The sequence below is a fragment of the Malania oleifera genome, chromosome 9, assembly GCF_029873635.1.
Source record: "Malania oleifera isolate guangnan ecotype guangnan chromosome 9, ASM2987363v1, whole genome shotgun sequence".
In the NCBI taxonomy this organism is placed as follows: Eukaryota; Viridiplantae; Streptophyta; class Magnoliopsida; order Santalales; family Ximeniaceae; genus Malania; species Malania oleifera.
The window spans coordinates 73,579,826-73,591,411 of NC_080425.1; the positions used below are offsets into that span (position 1 = coordinate 73,579,826).

The window sequence follows — 11,586 nt, forward strand, 5'->3', positions numbered from 1 at the left end:
TAAATTGTTGCCTGTATTACAATTTCTCCACTACTACATTTAAGGGAATAGGGATGGTAAATACTACTCCTATTTTGTATATTTCTAGATTCCCCTTTAGTTTTAAGTCTCTTATTATGATACAAAATAAATGAATTGTCCCATTACCTTCTTTCCTCATTCTATTGTTATTCAAGATTTGAAGACAAGGAACACAATTGGAGAAGGAAATTAGGCTAGAGACTTTACTACTTTGAGTGTGTGAATGTGTAAAGTTACAACTTTGTCGTAGATTGTTAATTTGATCAATGTCAAATGTGCATGCACATATTAAGTAAATTAAGTGTTAATTATAGCATGTTTGCATTCTTGCAGGAGTCAATATCGATGGCGTGTGCTAGGATTGGCCATAAAGATAAGTGGTGGGGTCTCTACCCATCCCAGTCTTGGGATGTTCTAGGGAGTTTTGGCTTGGTGTACTCAAGTTAGGGTTTGCTATGTGAATTCCTACCCCTTTGTCTTTTCTTAAGTTGCTCAAGCGTCCGCATGTCATTCATGACATGCTTTTCTTTTCTTTCTTCTCATTCGAACCACGTGTCATTGCCTGATTCGCTCAAATAATATATCATTTTCATTAATTGAAATGCGACGTGTCAATCTATTATTTGAAAAATGCATACAACATTCTGTCTCTCCTTTATAAATACTACTTGATTATTTTTTCACCGAAGGAAGCTTTTTGGACACTTGAACTATCATGCGCTCTCTCTCTTTGTCTCTCTCCCATCCTCCATTTTGGATTTCCACTAGTTAAGGGAATCCCTTCAGCCATCAAAATACCTTCACCTGCCACAATCCATGCTTGAGCTTCTTGGGAATTCCTGGTTCTCCTCTCTGGGTCCTCTCCAAAACAACCATTAATTGTGTACAACGAAGCTCTCCTCACTTCTCAAGGACCCACTCTACAAAGTCACTATCTCTCCTTCTATTGCCTACACTTACTACTGCCTACATTGTTGATGTTGCACCACTTCAAACCCATCGTTGCCTTGGTCATCATTCATTGGACAAGTTGAAATAGTTCATTCATACTTTGATTTCTGTTTCTAGTCTTGAGTGTTTGTCTTGTCAATTAGAAAAGCACTGTTGTTTTTTGTTTGTTTCCTGAGTCAATAAGCAGGAAGTCAGCCCTTCCATATTAGTTTATTCTAATATGTGGGGTCCTAGTTGTGTTGCGTGGAAGTTGGAAATTCAGATATTTTTTTGCTTTTTTTATGGCATGGATTATGAGTTTCTAAATACCTTTTATCATGAAAGAGATTTAGATATGACTTACTGGTGAAGATACTTAATAGTGATAATGTTAGGGAGGGCTTTAGTACCCAATTCAATACCGATATGACTAAATCTGGTATGGTTCACTAGTCATCTTGTGCTCACATTTCACAACAAAATGGAGTTGCAAAAAGGGAAAATAGGCATATCCTTAATTCACTTGTACCCTGTTGTCCCAGAAGCGTTTTATGGAGTGCTCTCATGCATATTGCCTACTCTCTTGTCAATAAAATACGATCCTTTGTCCTTGATGGTAAAATACACTACTTAGTCCTCTTCCTGAATGCTCAGTTTTATTATTTTGATTCCTTGGACCTTGCTGACCTTGATAAGTCCTTTCCTTGCTAGCCTTCTAGATTTTGGCCTATTGTCTTTGCCCAGCCATCCGCAGTCTTCATTTCATTTGAATCCTTCTAGTCTCCCCTAGCAGCAGCGACTCAAAGGAGGAGAGGTTCCTATAGATCCTAATGCTATGCCTTTGTTTTCCTCTTCTATTCCAACTTCTCATGATATGACCCTCATTTGCTAATTGGAAAGTTAAATGCACCTATAGGCAGCATCCAATCTCTAATTTCATATGTTGATTTTTTATCATCCTCATATTACTATTTGTTACTAATTTGTTGGTTGTTTCCCTTGTTAAATTTGAGTGAAACCTATCTCATTATGGGTGGAGGGCTGCAATGGTTGAAGAGATTAACATTATACAGGATAATGATACTTGGGAACTAATGTATTGTCCTCTCAATAAGTCTATGGTTGGTTCTCGTTGGGTGTGTACCCTGAAATTCAGTCCATATAGGTTTGTGGCTCGTCTAAAGGCCCGTCTCTTGTTGCCAAAGAATATACTCAAGTGCACGAATTGGACCATTGTATCACATTTCTCTCTGGTGGACAAACTTACATTAGTCCGTCTATTCATATCCTTATTCACCGCCACCTATCATTGGCCTTTGCATTAGTTAGATGTGAATAATTCTGTCCTACATAGTAATAATGGAGCAATCACATGGATTTGTTGCTCATGGAGAGTTGGCCCTGGTGTGTTGTCTCAAAAAACCTTTACATGTTTGAAGCAATCTCCCGGATTTTTAGTGCAGTAATGCTTGAGTTTTGCCTTCATCATTATACTGTATCTGATTGGTAGGATTTTTCTGGTTGTGTACATGGATGACATTGTGATTACCATTATAAGTACTGTTTTTTGTTCACAAGGAACTATGTTCTAGATCTTTTAGATGAGATTGGGTTGTTCGAATTCAAACCGGATGAAACAGCAATCCTAACAGCAAATCACTGCCAGATGGGGGTGATTTGGTTCCCTGATCGCAGATTATATAGGAGACCTGCTGGGAAGTTCAAGTTCCTTATAGTCACAAAACCATACATATCTTTGCAAACAAGTGTTGCAAGGTAGTTTCTTGATTCTCCCTGAACAAGTCAATTGGATGTTTTCATTTGTGTCTTGTAATACCTCAAGGGTACAACTGGGAAGGTCTTTTGTATTAAGATCCGTCTTCACACCTGTGTTTAGGGATATAGAGATGCGAATTGGACTAGGTCGCCATGTAAAAAGATCCACAACCAGGTGCTGTGTTTGTTGGTGGTGACTAGTAACCTAGCATCCTGGAAGAGTAAGAAAAAAAAAATTGCATTGGTTCGATCTAGTTTTAATTCTGAATGCAAGTCCATGGTCTACACTACATGTGAATTGTTTTGGATGAAGAACATTGTCTTGGTTTTCCACATTCTCAGTCTATAGAGTTGGGTTGTGATAATCAAGCTATTCATATTCCCACAAATCCACTCATCCATAAGTAAACTCCACATATTGAAGTTGATTGTCATTTTGTTTGGGAGGAACTTGTGCTGAAGATCATTGCAATGACTCATGTGATCTCCTAATTCCAACATGCTAATTTGTTTATTAAAGTTTCATGGAGTGCTTGGGTTAAATCCATTTGTAACAACCTGGGAGCATATGATATCTGTGCTCGAACTTCAAGGGAGTGTTACCAGTTACTGGTTATTTAGTTTTATTGTTCTATGCCAGTGAGCGTGGGCTAGTAAGTGTATGATGATAGTAATAATATACAGGACACGATATAAATAGAGAGGGAGATGTATTGCTGTGATTAGGTTTTTCAATGTACTAAAACACCCTTGCCAACCTGCTTTACAATTTGCGTTTGATTTGGGGTTTGTTCATAACAAATTTTATGCTGTTTGCTTGTTTGTTGCCTAATGCATGTGCGGACTCTTAATGTAGAGCAGAGATGGAGTTCAATTTCTCTCATTGCATCAAATGCTGCAGCCATATTCCCTGCATATTTGGCCTTCAGACAAAAGGTAAAATGTGGAATTCACAAGATCTTGTTTAAAGAATTTTTTCATAAAATTATTTTATCAGAGAAAAAAATTTTCTACTTCTGATAAGAATTATTTTCTTTTTCTTCATGTAGGCATTTGCAGATTGGATAATCTTCTTATCTAGTGGGATTTCAAGTGGATTATATCATGCCTGTGATGTAGGGAGTGGCTGTGCCCTTTCTTTTCGTATGTTACAGGTATGCATCTCAAGACTAAGTGCCACTTTATGAATTACCTGTTTTCAAACAGGTAATCGCATAATGAGAGTATTTATTACATACGGCTAGCATAATAACACAACTCCCCACATTCCTTTTGTCCTTCCCATGCATCACTTTTTTACTTAATTAAATTCTGAAACATCTCTTGGTTTTTTTGCAATAGTAATGTAAAGATTCAATCTGGTGATGGATATGTTTTAAATCCTAAAATTGTTCCCTCACAATATATACATAAAATCCTTATTTTGCAAGTTGGAATTAATTATAAAGTTCTTCAATCAAAGGTTGACTGCTACTTGTTCTCAGTTTTTGGACTTCTGGCTTTCCTTTATGGCTGTGGTCAGCACTTTTGTCCATCTAACTGCCATTGGCGAAGGTGCAAAAAGGGCAATTCATACAGTAGCACTGATTGTCACTGGGTTCATGGCAGCCTCTGATGCAACCAGGTACTCAAATTGTCCAGGGAGCTCCAATAATGAGCTGTATTGGAAGCCTTTTAGTAATTACATGAGCTTTAAGAATTTTATTGCTTTGCAGGTCTAGAAATATTGTTCTGATTGTTGCAATTGGAGCTCTGGGCCTTCTCGTTGGATGGTTCATAGAATTTTGCAGTATGCATAATTCACATTCATTTTCACATGGATCATGGTTCAGAATTTTTGGAAAGTATGTTCTTTTATGCTCATCAAAATCATAAATATTAATTTGGACCTGGAATTTACTCAAAACTATAAGATGTTTTAAACTCTGCAACTAGCTAGTTGAGCATGTCTTTTTATGCAGATGGCAAAACATTCAAGTCTGGTTGCTTAATATTATGAGAACACTTTATCAAAGGTTTCACTGGGGATATGTGTTCATGGGTTCTGTTGCATTGTCCATGGCTGCGATAAGCTGGACATTGGAAAGCACTCAAAGCTATTGGATATGGCATAGGTATGGAACAGACTATAGTCTCCAAAGCGCACCCCCCCTCCCCCCCTTTTTTTTAAATAAGTAAAAGAATTGTCACTATGATGACATTGGTTTTGCAGCATGTGGCATGTCTCCATCTACGCATCTTCTTTCTTCTTCCTTTGTTCCAAACCAGCCACTTTAATTGGCAGCAGTCAAGTAGAATCACATGCAACAATATCTGAGTTAACTCAAGATGATTGAATATCATGACATGGAACTGTCTTATGTGGAAATTTCTTGTTTTGGATATAGTAGCTTAGAAATTTACAGCCAAATTAGACTAGCTATCATAATGGATTGTGACATACTGATTTACAGCCAAACTTAAGACCACCTCTACCCGAAGGGGCGGTGGGTTGTGGCAGAATACCTTGGCATCAACTCCTCCCATATTATATTATACAAGCACATTCATGCAAGATTTCTAGTTGAAGGAAGAATAGAAAGAAAGAAGTGTGTGTGCGCGCACGCGCGTTTTGCTTGATTGGACCTTGTACGTATTTTAGTGTAAATGTAAATAATGAAGGTGATTTTTTGTTTTTGAATGATTGGAATATGTTGAAACCCAAATTGAAATGTTGATATAATTTCAGCAAGAACTTTTACGCTCTGTGAGTAATTAATAATGCAAAAGAGTTTTAAAGGCGGCTGATTCTCTCTCTTTTCCTCTCTTGGATGACTGAATGTTGGATTTTCAGCACGTCATTTTCCCTCCTTATATATACCATAAGTCTTTTTGTGTTTCCTACACCCAAAGGCCACCTCTCTAAACAGTGAAAATAAGAGTACAACATGGGTCGACTCATTTTTTATAGCCATGAATATGACGGTCCTTGTCAGCTAATATATGAAGATCAAATGCTATTTCCTCTAATTTTAAGAAGCATTACAATCTCGATATTATACTCTGTTTGGACTAGATGATATAAATCTCAAACAATGTCTGATCCCTTAGGAGAAAAAGTTCTTTGAGGGCTCCTATTGAATGGAAGAAGGCTTGAGAATACTTCCTTTGGCAAGCTCTATCAAAGTGCTTTGACGAATTTGGATGCACTCTGCGGATTCTTTCTTGAGGAATTTGGCTGCTTTGAAACAAGAATCATATTCAGAAAGAAATATGTTTCAAAATCACCCCAAGTGGTTAGTGTTCTAGTTAAGAGAAATGCTGGTGGTGGATCTAATATGTTGTTCTCTGCTATTTATGTAAATCCAAACCCAAGGGATATAGAACACCACCATGTGACAATTAGGAACCGCCATGTTATTCCTAATTGAGATTTCAAGAAATACTTGCCCCTTTAGCTTCTTGCTAGTGATTTTCTTAAAGATATTGACTAAAAGGAGAAAATGTGGACAGACCCTTATGGCTGAAAAATTTAATGGAATGAATTGAATTTTTGAACAAAGAATATGTGGAAAATCAAATAATAAATTTGGTTCTATTCTATCAAATTTCATTTCATTTCATTCCAATTTCATTCTATTCCTATCAATTATGTAATTACATCTTCTCATAGGCATGGGGGGCTTCAAAGATTTTCAAGATAAATCCCAATTATTTGAGTTTGAAATTTTCATGTTATTCGACAAGGGGTTCAAACTTTGGGAGGAAATAGAAAGAGTGTGAAATAGGAAATGGACTAAGTGTCTTCTATTATTTAGTTTATGCTCAACGAGCTTCTAATCAACCTTCCAAAAAAAAAATTCTAATATGTGTCTAGTAATATATGCAGGATTAGCATAAAAGTAAAACAAGGTTGGACAAAGCTTTATCCCAATGCTGGGTGTGGATGGAGCACATCTTGAGGGGGCAGTTTAGGACATAAGAAAGTAAAAGAGAGAGAACTATACAAGTGGAAGTGAATATCACTTGGTGTACTTAGCCTACAACTTTGAGAAGTATATATAGCTATACAAGAGAGAGAGGTTATCCTAACATTTTGACGTGGGATTAAAAACTATACACTATGTTCAATACTCCCCCTCAAGTTGAAACGAAGATGTTGACAAGTCGAAGCTTGGAGAGAGCAGTTTATAATAAACTTGGACCAATAGATTTGGTGAAGACATCAGCAACCTGGCCTTTGGAGGAGATAAAGTGGGGGGAGATAATCTCAGAACGAACTTTTTCCTTGATAATATGAATATCCACCTCAATATGTTTGGTCCTCTCATGTAGAACTGAATCAAAAGAGAGAGATATAGCAGACTTGTTGTCACAAAACAACAAAAAAGAGTTTGTTACAAGAATTCCAATCTCAAATAAGAGAGAGCGTAGCCACAGGATTTCACAGGTACCTTGTGCCATAGTGCGGTACTAAGCCTCAGTAGAAGAACGTGAAACCACCGCCTGCTTCTTACTCTTCCAATAAAGAAGATGATCACCCTTGAATGTACAAATACTTGAGGTAGATCATCTGTCAGTCTTGGACCCAACATAGTCAGCATTAGTAAACACGAAAAGACCTAGTTATATTCCAAATTAATAGAATAATCTCAGTCCAAGTGAGGTCTTCACATACCGTAAGATTTGATAGACGACATCAAGATGTGAAGTTCGGGGAGAATTCATGAACTGACTTACTAGGCTCACTGCATAGGCCAAATCAGGTTGAGTGTTGGTCAAATAGATGAGGCGACCAACAAGTCTCTGATACATCGAAGGGTCTGTCAATAGATCACTAGTCTCTGAAAAAAGAAAAATTTTTGGATCTAGGGGCATAAAAGCAGGCCAACATCCCAATATACCAGCGTCCATAAGGAGATCTAGGGCATATTTCCGTTGAGAGAGGGAAATGCCCTTACAGGAGTGTGCTATCTCATTGCCCAAGAAATACTTGAGGGGTCCCATATCCTTGATGTCAAAGGTATCCCCCAAGTCCTTTCTAATGTGAGCAGTTTCGAACAAATCATTACCTGTAACAATAATATCATCCATATAGACAAAGATAATGGTGCAAGGACCATGGGATAGATGCCTAATAAAGTAAGTGTGGTTTGACTGGCATTGAATAAATCCCATAGAGAGAACCACATCACTGAATCTTCTGAATCAGGCAAGAGGTGATTGCTTAAGCCCATATAAGGACTTGCGCAATTTACACACCTTTCAAGAATGCTCCCCCTGAGCAGAAAAATTGGGAGGGGGATCCATGTAAATAGTATTCGTAAGATCACCATTCAAGAAGACATTCTTGACATCAAACTGATATAAAGGCCAAGGGAAAAGGGCCTCCAAAGAGATCAAGAGGCGAACAGTAGTAAGCTTCGCCATAGGAGCAAATGTAGCATGGAAATCTTGACCTGGAATCTACGTAAAACCCTTCGCCACCAAGTGGGCTTTATACCTATCAACATTACCATCTGCAAGGTGCTTAACTGTAAACACCCATTTATAGCCCACTATGTGTGCACTTGAAGGAACGGGAACAAGATCCCAAATATAATGATGCTATAGAGCTTCCATCTAAGTACGCATGGCTGCAACCCATTTGAGGTCCTAGAGGGCCTCATGAACTGAGCGAGGTATGATAATAGCATCAACCTATCCCAAAAAGGCTTGATAACTCGAGGAAATATCCTGATAAGAAAGATACTAAGAGATAGGGTAGTTGGTAGAACAGGCTAAAGAAAGTCTATCAGGAGCTCGATGGATTCGAGAAGGATACCGTGAGGAGGGAACGGGGGGATCAGGTACTATAGGAGACATACCTGAGCTCGGTGAAGATGCTGGCAGAGGCTCCAAAAGGCGCGGTTGATGAGTGTAAACCTGTGGAATGAGGGAGATATGGTCCTGACCAGTGGGGGTAGAGGTAGGAGGCTCAGAAGACGAAGACAACACCGGAGAAGAGGGCACTGGTATAGATGGAAGAAAGATAGGCTTAGGTTGAGGAAGTGGAGATGGCATTGGCGAAGATATGGAAGGAGATGAGTCAGTATAGAAGGGCGTAGACTCATGGAACGTGACATTGAGAAAGTGATAAGTGTGCCAACCAACAGGATCATACCATTGATATCCCTTAGACATAGAGGAATACCCTAGAAAAATGCACTAGATGGCCTTATCATCAAGCTTGGTCTGAGAAGGACTCCAGTCATGAACAAAGAAGGTGCATCCAAACATTCTAGGAAGAAAAGAGAAAAGGGACATATCAGGATGCAGAAGATGAAGTGGAGCAGAATTTTGCAATGCACGACTGGTGGTATGATTGAGAAGATAGGATGCAGTGAGAATGGCGTGAGGCCAATAAGACTTGGGGACTTGCATTCCCCGAAGAAGACAACAGATAATAGACATGATGTGGCGATTTTTGCGTTCAGCCACACCATTTTGTTCAGGAGTGTAAGGACATGCCAGCTGTTGGAGAATACCCCGTTGACACAACTCAACATGAAACTCATTACTGAGGTACTCACGACCATTTTCAGTTCTCAAGATACGAACCACGGTATTGTATTAAGTCTTAATCATTCGCAGGAAAGCTTGAAAATGAGTGAAAACTTCGGATTTATTTTTCATGAGGTAAACCCAGATACAACGGGAGTAATCATCAATAAAGGTGACATAATATTGATGCTGAGTGAGTGAGGAGACAAGGGAGGGACCCCAGACATTACTATGAACAATATAAAAAACTGCAAGAGAATGGTGCATACGAGACAGATAAGATGAACGAACATGCTTTAAAAATTCGCAAGTAGCACACTGAAAATTAAAATTCTTGCTAGCTTTATTAAATTCTAGAAACAACCAACACAAATATTTAAAATTTGCATGTCCCAAACGGGCATGCACAAATCCAAGGATTTTAAAGAGAAAACAGAGGAAATATCAGAAGACAAAATAGTAGCCTGAAAGCCATAAGAGGATGCAAGACAGGAAGGCAAATCACAAAACTCAAGGTGACCGGGATGGGTTTTAGCTCTCTTAAGTTGAAATGTTTAAAGACTGAATATGGAAGAAGGTTCACACTCGCCACTAAATCCAAAAGAGCCCTATCAATTATGTAATTGCCAATTACACATGAAATAGTTGGAGTGCTAGGGTCCTTTAGTTTCGGAGGAAGGTGACCAAGTACTATTGAGCTCACATGCTCTGTCAGCTGCACTTGCTTGGTCATATGCACCTTTGATTCACGCTTCTGCGTGCATGGGTCTTTGAGGAACTTGGCATACTCAGGCACTTAATTAATAGTATCTACGAGAGGAATGTCGACCTTAACCTGCCTAAATGTGTCCATTATGGACTCTGTATGTAATGACAAGAAATTTTCATCCAATTTTTTTCCTCTATATTAATATAATTCCTAATACCTTGCATGAGCATAACTATCATCATCATAGCCCGGAGTGGGACTCTGGTATCTTGTGCATTTCATATAACACCTAAGCAGCAAAAGTACATACATATCCATCATATTCCAAAATATAATATCAGAGTACTATATATCTAGCTGTATTTATACACACATATACATAACACTTCCCAAAAGTCACAAAAATACTATGGGCTCCACAGACCAGCCCAAAACTCACCCAAAAAACTATGCCGACTCAACACCATCTCTACCTCTGAGCCGGCCCTGTTCGCCTCTCTGGATTACTTGAAATGTTTAATAATGTTGGGGTGAGACACCTCTCAGTAAGGAGAAACATGTTATTACCAATGTGTGGCATATGAGTTAGTTGACATCATATCATATAATTAATACTGTATACAATCTATGTCAAGAAAAACATATGTATGATAACACATGCTTATGTCATTTAGAATATGAAAATTTCTGAGTTATCTATTCAAAAATACTTCTATCTATAATAAATAATCTTTGCTTTCTGTGTGTACTATTCATATACATAAATTTGTATACTTCCCTTTGGATGGCTATATGTCATGACTTACTCCTTTATGACTGGGTTATGTGGCCCGTAGGCAGGTCTAAACACTGGTTGGCTCTCCAGTGCTGCTAGTCTAACTGTATGCATATCTGGATGCCTATAGCACGAAAGACCAGCTCCACCTGGTCCGGATGCCAGGGAGCTCACAACTCTACCTGAGGGCACAATCGACTGTACCATACTCTATCTGAGACGTATGGTTGCATTGTCTATACTGTATTACAAAGATATCATGCTCTCTAAACTGTTGTATTCCATCGTGGTCTGATATTGTATAATAACATTTCTATATAAGTCTAACTGTTTTACCATGATTCTATATTTTTGTAATAACCATGATTTTATATTAACCGTATAGCCATCACGCTGTAATAACTGTATATATGTATATTCTGTAACTGTAATTCTGTATTCTGTATGTCATGGCTTTATGCTCTATATAATCTGTATTTCTGTACATCACAGTTCTATGTTCTGTATGTCATGGTTCTATAAAATTATGTATAAATGGTTCTGTATATTGTATAATCATGGTAATAAAAACACTGTATAATCAACTCTGTAAAACACTGTGCAATCATGTTCTGAAATATACTACGTAATCATAGTTCTATAACCTACTGTATAAGCATGATTCTGTAAAATATTGTATATCATATAAACTGTATTTTTGTATAATTCTATATAGCCATAGCTCTGTATATAAAATTGTATAAGTTATGTTTCATAACTTTGTAGGCTATATAATCATGTTTCTGTAAAACTGTATAACATATTTCTGTAGAAACCATATATAAGCATAATTTTGTACTCTATTTGAATAATG

The 11,586-nt window shown here is 37.8% G+C and overlaps 1 protein-coding gene across 3 annotated transcripts in view; it reads left to right on the forward strand.

Moving 5' to 3' along the window:
• Positions 1-11,190, forward strand: part of LOC131164404 (uncharacterized) — a 31,402-nt gene extending 20,212 nt beyond the window's left edge. The window contains exons 9-14 of one of the 3 annotated variants that reach the window (XM_058121549.1): positions 3,584-3,663; positions 3,777-3,881; positions 4,212-4,351; positions 4,443-4,571; positions 4,689-4,841; positions 4,940-5,509. In XM_058121549.1, coding sequence (XP_057977532.1) covers positions 3,584-3,663; positions 3,777-3,881; positions 4,212-4,351; positions 4,443-4,571; positions 4,689-4,841; positions 4,940-5,063 — 731 coding nt within the window. In that variant the 3' untranslated portion in view covers positions 5,064-5,509. Of the gene's footprint in view, positions 1-3,583; positions 3,664-3,776; positions 3,882-4,211; positions 4,352-4,442; positions 4,572-4,688; positions 4,842-4,939; positions 5,510-10,794 lie in introns of those variants that run through there. The other 2 variants (XM_058121551.1, XM_058121550.1) reach the window with 2 other exon arrangements.
• Positions 11,191-11,586: the final 396 nt, after the last annotated feature.